The sequence below is a fragment of the Nomascus leucogenys genome, chromosome 18 (assembly GCF_006542625.1).
Source record: "Nomascus leucogenys isolate Asia chromosome 18, Asia_NLE_v1, whole genome shotgun sequence".
NCBI lineage: Eukaryota > Metazoa > Chordata > Mammalia > Primates > Hylobatidae > Nomascus > Nomascus leucogenys.
The window spans coordinates 49,325,974-49,339,783 of NC_044398.1; the positions used below are offsets into that span (position 1 = coordinate 49,325,974).

The window sequence follows — 13,810 nt, forward strand, 5'->3', positions numbered from 1 at the left end:
CCATGGTAATGTGAATCAAGAAAGTATGTGAGTCAATCATAATATACTAATCAAAGAGACTCACTAGTGAAAACCATAAGATTTAATTGGATGAATCAATCAACTCAATTATTTATGTGTATGCATGTACATATATATGTGTGCATATAGTAACTGAGTTAAAATGGAAGGTAAAAATGATTTTTCAATAAGTTGTTTATGTATCTAGCTCATGCATCTTGATGATAACTAAGTTGAAAATAAGGGTTAGTTCCTCACTATCTGGAAATTTTAATTGCTGTTGTCAGAACAAAATAGTGGGTTTGTACATTGTCCTTAATTTAAATTTAAATTTAAATTTTTCATTTAATTTTGATTTTTGACTGCATCAACTCTTCTAACTTTGATATCTAAAGTTTCTAACATTTTCTACTCAAAATTAGTTTCAAAAAGTTTTGTGACATTAAATTTAGAATGGTTATTTTCACTACTTAGGTATGTGAACTGATAAAGATTAGAAAATGAGAGCAAATTTTTAAAAAGTGTTTTACCTTTTTTCAATCAGTCTTCCACTTTGGGCAGTGATCTGTGATAAAGATAATACTACATTTAAAAATATCAAGTATGCATATGAAATGTTTACATTCAGTCATTTAGAAAAATATCATTTAAGGTAGTTTTTTAATATGACAATTTTGTAAGATTAAGGTATTGAAAAAGCAAAGAAATTATCATATTTTAGCATTGGAAGAGACACTATAGAAGGAAGTAGGCCCTAAAATTACTTATATTTCTAAATTAAGAGCAAATCAGGTTTTATACTTTCAGTAAACAAAAAAAATTTTTTTGAGTTAAAGAAAAGCATGTTTATTAGAGCAACAGAGTACAAGAAAATAGCTGCTCCATAGACAGAGCAGGCCTGCTCCATAGGCAGAGTAGCTCAAAATTTATTTTAAACTTATCTATTACATAATTATCTAATTCTTTTAAATATTCTTGTTGAAGGGTTTATAATGCTAATATTATATATAATAAACTGTGGAGGTACTTTTTGTAATTTATCAATTTTAAAATAAGTATACTGAGAATACATGTTCAAATATGTTTACGGAAGTATGTAACCAAAAGTGTCAGGCCAGCCGGGCAAGGTGGCTCACACCTGTAATCCCAGCACTTTGGGAGGCCAAGGCAGGCAGATCACCTGAGGTCAGGAGTTCAAGACTAGCCTGGCCAACACGGCGAAACCCCCTCTCCACTAAACATACAAAAATTAGCTGAGTGTGGTGGTGGGCACCTGTAATCCCAGCTACTCAGGAGGCTGAGACACGAGAATTGTCTGAACCTGAACCAAGGAGGCAGAGGTTGCAGCGAGCCAAGATCTCACCATTGCACTCCAGTCTGGGCAACAGAGTGAGACTCTGTCTCAAAAAAAAAAAAAAAAAAAAAAGGCCAGTGACCTTAAAAGTGTGATTTTTATTAATAAATTACCTCTTGTGAAAATAATACATATTTTGCTATAGCATAAATGTTGATTCTAGGTTTTATTCTGGACCTGATTTTCATCTAATTCAGTTTCTTTTATGCAGAGGTCAACTGGTTTTATCCTTATTCCCCTGTGGCAAAGACTCCTAAATGGTCAACAATGTAGTTAAATGTAGCAAATAGAATGTGAGAAAAAAGAACGTGCATCTCCTCCAGCCAGGTCAATGAAAATTACTCATGTTTGCCCTCCATATTCTTTTCTGATAGCTAGATAACTATGCCTAGTGTGGCTCAGGAAGCCACATGTGAGATGGCAAACCTTCCATATGCCAGGATACCTTAACAACCCTGTGGAGCAGAACTCCCTACCACAAACACTGACGTTGAACTTCGTTGGACTATTAACACCAGGAAAGAAGCTTCCATTGTGTTTGAGCCATCATACATTTTGTGTCTATATGTCGTAATAGTCACAATAGTTATCCTATATACTAACTAATAAATCACCAAGGATTTTCAACTAGCCACCAACATGGAAACTGGCCTGGAAAGAGAGAGACCAATTAGAGTCCTGATGGGAGCTTGACTAACAGACCTGTCAGTAATATTGAGAAAACTGGACAGAATTTGATGAATAATTGGATCAAGACAAAGGAAAAGAAGAAATAACAGTGATGCTGGACTTTCTAGTTTCAGCAATTAGATGGATGAGGATGCCAGGAGACTGAATACTGAGAGATAAAGCAGGTCTGAGAAGAACACAATTGGTTCATTTGGGGACATGGTAAATTCTAGATGTTTGAAGCCCATTGAAATACAAAAATTCAGTATGTTAATGAATAATAGGTCTGGAAATTAGGTGTTATTCGAGTTAGAGATAAGAGATTTATATGGCCCTAGAAGCCATGAAGGTATATGAGCATGTTCAGAAAGAGTATATGGAATAAAAAGAAACTCTAGGACAAAACCCAGAGAAGTACTAACATTTAAAGAATGAGCAGAGCAAGAGGAGACAAAAGAGGTGTCCAAAAATATATAAGGAAAATCAAATAATTATGCTGTTTCTCAAACTATAGACTATATATGTACCCCAGAACTTAAAGTATAATACAAAAATATTAAAAAATAAATGATTAAACATAGTTAAATGCTGCTAAGAGGACAAATGAGATTGATTAAACTATAAATCAGGTGTGGTAGCTGGCCAGGTGTGGTAGCTCATGCCTGTAATCTCAGCACTTTGGGAGGCTGAGGCAGGTGGATCACCTGAGGTCAGGAGTTCGAGACTAGCCTGGCCAACATGGTGAAACTCCATCTCTGCTAAAAATATAAAAAATTAGCCAGGCATGGTGTCAGGCTCCTGTAATCTCAGCTACTTGGGAGGCTGAGGCAGAAGAATCACTTGAATCCGGGAGGCGGAGGTTGCAGTGAGCTGAGATCACACCATTGCACTCCAGCCTGGGGAACAAGAGAGAAACTCCATCTCAAAAAATAAACTATAAAGCATCCTTCAGAATAGCATCAAATAGATTTGTTGTAACCTCAGCAAAAATAGTTTTAATACAGTGATTGAGAAAGAAGATTACAGTTAAATTACGATAAGAACATGGACAGTGAGTATAAACTTCTATTACATCAAAATCTCCAATAATGGTATCTCCTGTTTCACTATTACCAGAACAAGCCATCTGAATACATGACATTATATACATCATCTATGCAAAGAACCTAGCATATAGTAGATGTTTTATTAATGAATGTTAAGCTAGATACATAAGAAGACAGGTGTGTATTGATCTATATATAAACCCACTAAAATGAGAATCACTTATGTGAAAGCAATGTGATGTTTCGGTTACTGTTCTGCTCAGGTCCATTTTACTATTTAACTTTTTCTGTCATATATAAAAATCTTTGTTTTGGATTAGGAGATAAATACTGGGAAATAGAAAACAATAAAGCTTTTAACAAAGCAAGTTTCAAATGCAGCCATATAGACAAGCAAAGAAGATATCTTCAGATGTGATTTTGGAGCTAGAAAGACCTGAATTTGAAATCGAACTCAGTATTACTTACTGTAATGTGGCATGGCTAATTTTTTAAAGCTTTAGTTTCATTCTCAAAATGGAGGCGCTAATAGCTATTTTATGGTCTTGTGTAAATGACTAGCCCATATACATAGATATAAAATAGCTAACAGATTTTATAATAATGGCAGATATAAAATGACTAGCAGATTTTAAATTGTGCTGCTTCTTTTGTTCTTTGTCTTAAAGCAGCTGACAGACAATCCTATATTTCTTTATTTTCATTTTTATTTTTTTTGAGACGGAGTCTCGCTCTGTCGCCCAGGCTGGAGTGCAGTGGCGCGATCTCGGCTCACTGCAACCTCTGCCTCCCGGGTTCACGCCTTTCTCCTGCCTCAGCCTCCCGAGTAGCTGGGACTACAGGTGCCCGCCACCACGCCTGGCTAATTTTTTGTATTTTTAGTAGAGATGGAGTTTCACAGTGTTAGCCAGGATGGTCTCGATCTCCTGACCTCGTGATCCACCCACCTCGGCCTCCCAAAGTGCTGGCATTACAGGTGAGAGCCACTGCGCCTGGCCATATTTCTTTAAATATATGTTTTTATATTCAATTCAGTGTACCTTACTCCATTTATATACATGATCTAACAACTTTAATAATTTTTATTGCCCTTGGAGAAACTATCTTTATTATTTATCTTTCCAGGAAGAAGTTGAGGTAGTTCACAATAAAAATTATACACAAAAAGAGAAGGTAAAAGTAAAGAACTCAAATCTCAGATGCTTATGTGGTCATTGAAAATCAGTATATATTTAAGTCATAGTTTGGTATTCAAGATAATAATGAGTTGACATATACAGAAGATAAAGGGCAAAAGTAAAAACAAATCCAAAGGCCGGGTGCGGTGGCTCATGCCTGTAATCCCAACACTTTGGGAGGCCGAGGCAGGCAGATCATGAGGTCAGGAGATCGAGACCATCCTGGCCAACATAGTGAAACCCCATCTCTACTAAAAATACAAAAATTAGCCGGGCATGGTGGCACATGCCTGTGATCCCAGCTACTCAGGAGGCAGAGGCAGGAGAATCCTTTGAACCAGGGAGTTGGAGGTTGCAGTGAGCCGAGATCGCGCCACAGCACTCTAGCCTGGCAACAGAGCAAGACTCCGTCTCAAAAAAAAAAAAAAAAACAAAAAAACCCAAAAACAGAGGCACAAATTTTTAAATAACATATATGAATGAAGTAAATAATAATATAAAAGACAAATTTCTCGCAACATATACTACTGTCTCCATTTTGGTTATTTCCTCACCTGTGGATATTCTTGGATTTTATCACTTGTCCTTTGTCCACCTGAATCTGAAACCAGTGATTTTCTTGCTTCTTTCTCCAATGGTATATTTTTTGAATCTTCACCTTTAACTTTTGTTTGACTATTACCCACTCGCATTGTTGTCTCAGTTTTCCCCTCACTTTTAAGTAACTTCTTCTCTTGATTTAGGAAATAGTTAAGTTGATGCTTAGCTTTTTCAGCTTCCTGTTTTTAAAAAAGTACCAGTTTATTAAGCATTTTCTGATATTTTCCTGCCAATACTACCACATTCAGGAATCTACATATATTTATGCCTACATGATTTCTCAACTCATTTTTACTGAGTTGAAGGGAGCAAAGGTAAGCTATTGGTATAACTGATACTTTAACAATTCCACAGTTAAAATCAGAAGTTGTGAAGAAACCTCTTCCAACTTTGAGGGCTATTTTTATACCCAGGAGTTTTTCCTGGCTGTTATTTTTAAGGCTCTAATCATTATACAGGCAAAATAAAAATTCATATAAGGTATATATTATAAAAACTGATAGACTATAAGAAGGATAATTAGTGCCTATAATATCAAAGAATGAAATAAAATGTCAAAAACAATTTATTTATTCTGGAATAAAAGTCTCCTTAAAAATGTCACTTTTTATAATTTTTAGTCATACAATTAACTTACTTATATAAAAGAATATATAAACAAAAAGAAAATTCATAATCTCACCTCATAAAGAAAAATTACTATTAACATTTTGAGATATATTCTTTAAATTTTTCTAAATATAGCTAATACATATATTATATATTATGTTACATATTATATATTTTATAATATATTATATATAATATATAATACAATATATTATATATAATATATAATATATTATTATATTAGCTACATATAAATATATTATATATATTTATATAAATATATATAAATTTATATATAAACATATAATATATTTATATATAATATGTTTATATGTAAATATATTATATATAATATATTATATTTTATATATAAACATAATATATAATATATATTTGTATATAAAATATATATATATCTTTGCGTAATTTCCCTCTAACCTTTCTAATTTAGCTATATTAGAAAGGTTAGAGGGAAATTACGCAAAGATATATATATATATTTTATATACAAATATATATTATATATTATGTTTATATATAAGAAATATAATATATATTATATATATAATATATTTATATATAAAAAATCCCACATATATATATAAGCTATATATATATAAGCTATATATATATAAGCTATATATATATATAAGCTATATATATAAGCTATATTTACATATAAGCTATATATATAAGCTATATATATAAGCTATATTTACATATAAGCTATATATATAAGCTATATATATAAGCTATATATATATAAGCTATATATATATATAAGCTATATATATGCGGGGTTTTTTTGCAACCTCTAGTCTCCTGGGCTTAAGTCATCCCCCCACCTCAGCCTCCCAAGTAGCTGAGACTACAGACCCACACCACCACACCCAGTTAGTTTTTGTATTTTTAGTAGAGACAGAGTTTCACTATGTTGCCCAGGCTGATCGCAAATTCTTGGGCTCAGAGTGATCCACCGCCCTTGGCCCCCCAAAGTGCTGGGATTACAGGCATGAACCACCATGCCCAGCCAAATTTTTTAAATGTTTATCTAAATTGGGTCCTACTATACATACTCAAATATTATGCTCTTTTCATTAAATAATGTCATAGATATGTTTCTATAGCAATATACATTCAAATCAGAATAGGTAACAGAAGTGCATTTAATAATATAGCATAATTGTCTTAGCAAACTCCTTATCAATGGACATTTAGATCATTTCAAAATTTTTGCTCTTAAAACATATGACATTGTACACACTTGTGCAAAATCTCTGTACACTTTTTTCTTTAGGATAAACTTTTAAAAGCTTTTATTGAGTGAAAAGGCTACATCTTTCCAAGTTTGCTATGTCTTTTCTGTCTCCCAGAAAAGACATAACAAATATCTTTTACACTTCTATTATCAAAAAAGTATGAATATATCAATTCGTACTTTTTTGATAATAGAAGTATGTGAAAGGTTACTCATTTCAGCATACAACCACAAATACTACATATTTCTGTCCTTTACATTTTTACCAAGATGGTAAGCAAAACAATTTTATAATATACAAATACACTTTTGTCTATTCATTTATGAAATGCTTATAGCTTTTTTTCATTTCTTGTTGTATTATTTAACTAGAATTTTAAAAAGAGTAGTAGGAGTCAACATCTTGGTTCAACTGAGTTTAATCGGAATGCCTGCAGTATTTTACCTTTAAGTATATTGCTTATCAGCTTGAAATACATTGTCTTTTTTTCTTTTCCTTTTTTTTTTACACTGCAACCATGACAGATGAATAGATTGCCTTTATTAGCTTAAGAAAGTTTACTTTTCTTTATATCTCACTATTTTTGATAAGAATGAATATTAAATTTTATTAATATACCCCTAATGCACAAAATGAATATAGTTTAAACCAGCCAAATAGTAGAATATGTAGACCTCTTAGCTTACAAAGTAAAAGTTATTCATTTGAAAAGTTCTTTGTGGATATTTTCTTTACTTGTTAACAATGTTAAAGAAACATGACATCCTTTACCTGTAAAGCCTGTTTCAATTGCTCCTGAAGGACTTTGTTCTCAATTTCCAGACGTGCTACTTTCTAGGAAGTAACAAGGGGGAAAAAAGGTATTTACTTTGGTATTTTTAATTAATTTAGTTTTACCAGTATTACTTTTCTAAAACCCATAGATAGCCAAGATAAGATTTGAGCATAGACATTGAACTGCACACCTCTCAGGTGTAATGGTGGATAATACCTGAAGCTAAAGCTTCCTATTGATTTTTCACAGGCAAATTGAGCATGAATTGGGGAAATTACAATTGCAGTAAATTAAACGTTTCATTTCTCCTTTCCTCTAGGCCTGAAATATTTAAAAAGAAAAAATTCAAATTTTACTAAAAGAAGAACCTCTACTCTTAACACAAAATAAACATTTTTCTGGCTTTGTGCAAATGAGTAAATTCTATTACACATGATGTTCCAGGAATTCTCCATCAAATTAAAGACACTTTGAGGACCATATTTAGAGTTCCCAGTTTTGCTTCTGATATGACTGAGTTCCCGCTGGACAAATGCTGCCACACATAACAACCATAAACTCTGGACTAAATACAAGTATCAACAATAGGAGAACAATCAAGACTAGGCAGATTTGTTAACTTATTTTATTTTATTTTTTAGAGACAGGGTCCTGTTCTGTTACCCAGGCTAGAGTGCAGAGGTGGGTTCCTAGCTCACTGCAGTCTCAAATTCATAGGCTCAAGCCATCCTCCTGCCTCAGCCTTCCAAAGCATGGGGATTATAGGCATGAGCCACCACACACCCAGCCAAGTGTAGGTAGATTCTTGAGGGAAGGTGACACTTGGAGGAAGGGAAGAACTCTAGGGAAGATTCTCATTTTTGTGGCTTTTAGTTTGAGGGCAATCCCTATCTGAGCCATTCAAGGTGCCTAGTAGCTGATTTAAAAACCACCAGAGGACAGAGTTCAGGACAATTCAAGCCACTGGAAAGGTTAGAGGGAAATTACGCAAAGAAAAGAAGATAAGATAGGGAGCCCCGGATTCTTTGTACAAACTCTACCCAAATCTCCACCTGACCCCTGAATCACGTATGCATAAAGAAGACTAAGCAGCCTAGCAAAAGCTAAAAAAACTAAAATGAAATGTGTGCTGCTACCTAAACATAGAATTTACATTTTGAATCCAATAGTGTTAATTATATATTAAAGAAAAAATAACAATCATCAGAAGAATACAACACAATCTAGGGTTTCAAGAATATGATATTCATAATAGCCAGGATATAATTTAGAAATACTTGACATTTGAAGAAACAGAAAAGTGAAACTAATTCTTAAGATAAAAGACAATGAGCAAAGAGTGATGCAAAGCAAGACAATCCAGATTTTAAAATTCACATACAGATGTTTAAAGCAAGTATAACAAAAATGTCCAGCATAAAGGAAAATATACCCATAACAAATAAAATTATGGAAATCTTAGCAGAGAAATATAAACTATAAAAAAGGCATGCGCACACCTATAATCCCAGCATTTCAGGAGGCTGAGGTGGGAGGATTGCTTGAGGCCAGGAATTCAAGACAAGCCTGGGCAACATAGCAAGACACTAGTCTATAAAACCCATTTTGAATTAGCCGTCCATGGTGGTACACACCTACAATCCTAGCTCCTTGGAAAGCTGAGGCAGGAGGATCATTTCAGCCCAGGAGCTCAAGGCTGGAGTGAGCTATGATCCTGCCACTGTACTCCAGCCTGGGTAATAAAAATAAGACAATGTCTCTTTAAAAAAAAAAAAAGTCAAATGGAAATTCTGGAACTGAAAATCATAATATCTCAATTTAAAAATTTAATGTATGAGCATAAGAACAGAATCTGATGACAGTGGAAAAAGTCAAACGACTTGAAAATATATCAATACAAAATGCCCAATCTAAATACAAACAACAACGATTTTTTTTTAACAGATACTGAGGCAACTGTGGGATAAAATCAAATGTCTAAGATATAATTGTATCACATAAAGAACAGAGAGAGAGGAAGTGGTAGACAAAATATTTTTTAAATAATAATACATTGAAAATGTCCCGAACTTGGTGAAATTAACATACTCAACATGTTCAGCGCTGCCCAAGTTGATATTTACAAAGAAAATCATGCCCACATAAAACAAAGCCAAACTACTGAAAACCAAATAAAAGGAAAAAAAAACAACAAAAGTGCCCAAAGAAAAATGACATATTATACAAAAGGAAATGATGACTTTATTTTTTTTCCAGTCCACACCTGTTCTTTTATTACTATTATTATTATTATACTTTAAGTTTTAGGGTACATATGCACAACGTGCATGTTTGTTACATATGTATACATGTGCCATGTTGGTGTGCTGTACCCATTAACTCATCATTTAGCATTAGGTATATCTCCTAATGCTATCTCTCCCCCCTCCCCCCACCCCACATCAGTCCCTGGTGTGTGATGTTCCCCTTCCTGTGTCCATGAGTTCTCATTGTTCCATTCCCACCTATGAGCGAGAACATGCGGTGTTTGGTTTTTTGTCCTTGTGATACTTTGCTGAGAATGATGGTTTCCAGCTTCATCCATGTCCCTACAAAGGACATGAACTCATCATTTTTTATGGCTGCATAGTATACCATGGTGTATATTTACCACATTTTCTTAATCCAGTCTTATCATTGTTGGACATTTGGGTTCGTTCCAAGTCTTTGCTATTGTGAATAGTGCCGCAATAAACATACGTGTGCATGTGTCTTTATATCAGCATAATTTATAATCCTTTGGGTATATACCCACTAATGGGATGGCTGGGTCAAATGGTATTTCTAGTTCTAGATCCCTGAGGAATCGCCACACCGACTTCCACAATGGTTGAACAAGTCTACAGTCCCACCAAGAGTGTAAAAGTGTTCCTATTTCTCCACATCCTCTCCAGCACCTGTTGTTTCCTGACTTTTTAATGATGGCCATTCTAACTGGTGTGAGGTGGTATCTCATTGCGGTTTTGATTTGCATTTCTCTGATGGCCAGTGATGATGAGCATTTTTTCATGTGTTTTTTGGCTGCATAAATGTCTTCTTTTGAGAAGTGTCTGTTCCTATCCTTTGCCCATTTTTTGATGGGGTTGTTTTTTTCTTGTAAATTTGTTTGAGTTCATTGTAGATTCTGGATATTAGCCCTTTGTCAGATGAGTACGTTGCAAAAATTTTCTCCCATTTTGTAGGCTGCCTGTTCACTCTGATGGTGGTTTCTTTTCCTGTGCAGAAGCACTTTAGTTTAACTAGATCCCATTTGTCAATTTTGGCTTTTGTTGTCATTGCTTTTGGTGTTTTAGACATGAAGTCCTTGCCCATGCCTATGTCCTGAATGGTATTGCCTAGGTTTTCTTCTAGGGTTTTTATGGTTTTAGGTCTAACATGTAAGTCTTTAATCCATCTTGAATTAATTTTTGTTAAAGGTTTAAGGAAAGGATCCAGTTTCAGCTTTCTACATATAGCTAGCCAGTTTTCCCAGCACCATTTATTAAATAGGGAATCCTTTCCCCATTTCTTGTTTTTGTCAGGTTTGTCAAAGATCAGATAGTTGTAGATATGCGGCATCATATCTGAGGGCTCTGTTCTGTTCCATTGATCTATGTCTCTGTTGTGGTACCAGTACCATGCTGCTTTGGTTACTGTAGCCTTGTAGTATAGTTTGAAGTCAGGTAGCGTGATGCCTCCAGCTTTGTTCTTTTGGCTTAGGATTGACTTGGCGATGCGGGCTCTTTTTTGGTTCCATATGAACTTTAAAGTAGTTTTTTCCAATTCTGTGAAGAAAGTCATTGGTAGCTTGATGGGGATGGCATTGAATCTATAAATTACCTTGGGCAGTATGGCCATTTTCACGATATTGATTCTTCCAACCCATGAGCATGGTAGAATGGCCATCATTAAAAAAGCAGGAAACAACAGGTGCTGGTGAGGATGTGGAGAAATAGGAACACTTTTACACTGTTGGTGGGACTGTAAACTAGTTCAACCATTGTGGAAGTCAGTGTGGCGATTCCTCAGGGATCTACAACTAGAAATACCATTTGACCCAGCCATCCCATTACTGGGTATATACCCAAAGGACTATAAATCATGCTGCTATAAAGACACATGCACATGTATGTTTATTGCGGCACTATTCACAATAGCAAAGACTTGGAACCAACCCAAATGTCCAACGATAGACTGGATTAAGAAAATGTGGCACATATACACCATGGAATACTATGCAGCCATAAAAAATGATGAGTTCATGTCCTTTGTAGGGACATGGATGAAACTGGAAAACATCATTCTCAGTAAACTATCACAAGGACAAAAAACCAAACACCGCATGTTCTCACTCATAGGTGGGAATTGAACAATGAGAACTCATGGACACAGGAAGGGGAACATCACACTCTGGGGACTGTTGTGGGGTGGGGGGAGGGGGGAGGGACAGCATTAGGAGACATACCTAATGCTAAATGACAAGTTAATGGGTACAGGAAATCAACATGGCACATGGATACATATGTAACAAACCTGCACATTGTACACATGTACCCTAAAACCTAAATTATAATAAAAAAAAAGAATGCTTGTGATTTTTGCACATCGATTTTGTATCCTGAGACTTTGCTGAAGTTGCTTATCAGCTTAAGGAGATTTTGGGCTGAGATGATGGGGTTTTCTAGATATACAATCATGTCATCTGCAAACAGGGACAATTTGACTTCCTCTTTTCCTAACTGAATGCCCTTTATTCCCTTCTGCTGCCTGATTGCCCTGGCCAGAACTTCCAACACTATGTTAAATAGGAGTGATGAGAGAGGGCAACCCTGTCTTGTGCCAGTTTTCAAAGGGAATGCTTCCAGTTTTTGCCCATTCAGTATGATATTGGCTGTGGGTTTGTCATAGATAGCTCTTAATATTTTGAAATACATCCCATCAATACCTAATTTATTGAGAGTTTTTAGCATGAAGGTTGTTGAATTTTGTCAAAGGCCTTTTCTGCATCTATTGAGATAATCATGTGGTTTTTGTCTTTGGTTCTGTTTATATGCTGGATTACTTTTATTAATTTTCGTATGTTGAACCAGCCTTGCATCCCAGGGATGAAGCCCACTTGGTCATGGTGAATAAGCATTCTGATGTGTTGCTGGATTTGGTTTGCCAGTATTTTATTGAGGATTTTTGCATCAATGTTCATCAAGGATATTGATCTAAAATTCTCTGTTTTGGTTGTGTCTCTGCCAGGCTTTGGTATCAGCATGATGCTGGCCTCATAAAATGAGATAGGGAGGATTCCCTCTTTTTCTATTGATTGGAATAGTTACAGAAGGAATGGTACCAGCTCCTCCTTCTACATCTGGTAGAATTTGGCTGTGAATCCATCTGGTCCTGGACTTTTTTTGATTGGTTAAGCTATTAATTATTGTCTCAATTTCAGAGCTTGTTGCCGGTCTATTCAGAGATTCAACTTCTTCCTGTTTTAGTCTTGGGAGAGTGTATGTGTTGAGGAATTTATCCATTTCTTCTAGATTTTCTAGTTTATTTGCATAGAGGTGTTTACAGTATTCTCTGATGGTAGATTGTATTTATGTGGGATCGGTGGTGATATCCCCTTTGTCATTTTTTATTGCATCTATTTCATTCTTCTCTCTTTTCTTCTTTATTAGTCTTGCTAGCAGTCTATCAATTTTGTTGATCTTTTCAAAAAATCAGCTCCTGGATTCATTGATTTTTTGAAGGGTTTTTTTGTGTCTCTATTTCCTTCAGTTCTGCTCTGATCTTAGTTATTTCTTGCCTTCTGCCAGCTTTTGAATGTGTTTACTCTTGCTTCTCTAGTTCTTTTAATTGTGATGTTAGGATGTCAATTTTAGATCTTTCCTGCTTTCTCTTGTGGGCATTTAGTGCTATAAATTTCCCTCTACACACTGCTTTGAATGTGTCCCAGAGATTCGGGTATGTTGTGTCTTTGTTCTCGTTGGTTTCAAAGAACATCTTTATTTCTGCCTTCATTTCGTTATGTACCCAGTAGTCATTTAGGAGCAGGTTGTTCAGTTTCCATGTAGTTGAGCGGTTTTGAGTGAGTTTCTTAATCCTGAGTTCTAGTTTGATTGCACTGTGGTCTGAGAGACAGTTTGTTATAATTTCTGTTCTTTTACATTTGCTGAGGAGTGCTTTACTTCCAACTATGTGGTCAATTTTGGAATAGGTGTGGTGCTGAAAAGAATGTATATTCTGTTGATTTGGGATGGAGAGTTCTGTAGCTGTCTATTAGGTCCGCTTGATGCAGAGCTGAGTTCAAT

At 35.0% G+C, this 13,810-nt stretch overlaps 1 protein-coding gene across 1 annotated transcript in view; it reads right to left on the bottom strand.

Moving 5' to 3' along the window:
- Positions 1-526: 526 nt before the first annotated feature.
- Positions 527-13,810, bottom strand: part of LOC100595906 (coiled-coil domain-containing protein 7) — a 133,676-nt gene continuing 120,392 nt past the window's right edge. Inside the window, exons 15-17 of the mRNA XM_030798647.1 lie at positions 7,487-7,549; positions 4,802-5,026; positions 527-565 (exon numbers count right to left, since the gene is read on the bottom strand). Of these exons, the coding sequence (XP_030654507.1) occupies positions 527-565; positions 4,802-5,026; positions 7,487-7,549 (327 nt within the window). The remainder of the gene's footprint in view (positions 566-4,801; positions 5,027-7,486; positions 7,550-13,810) is intronic.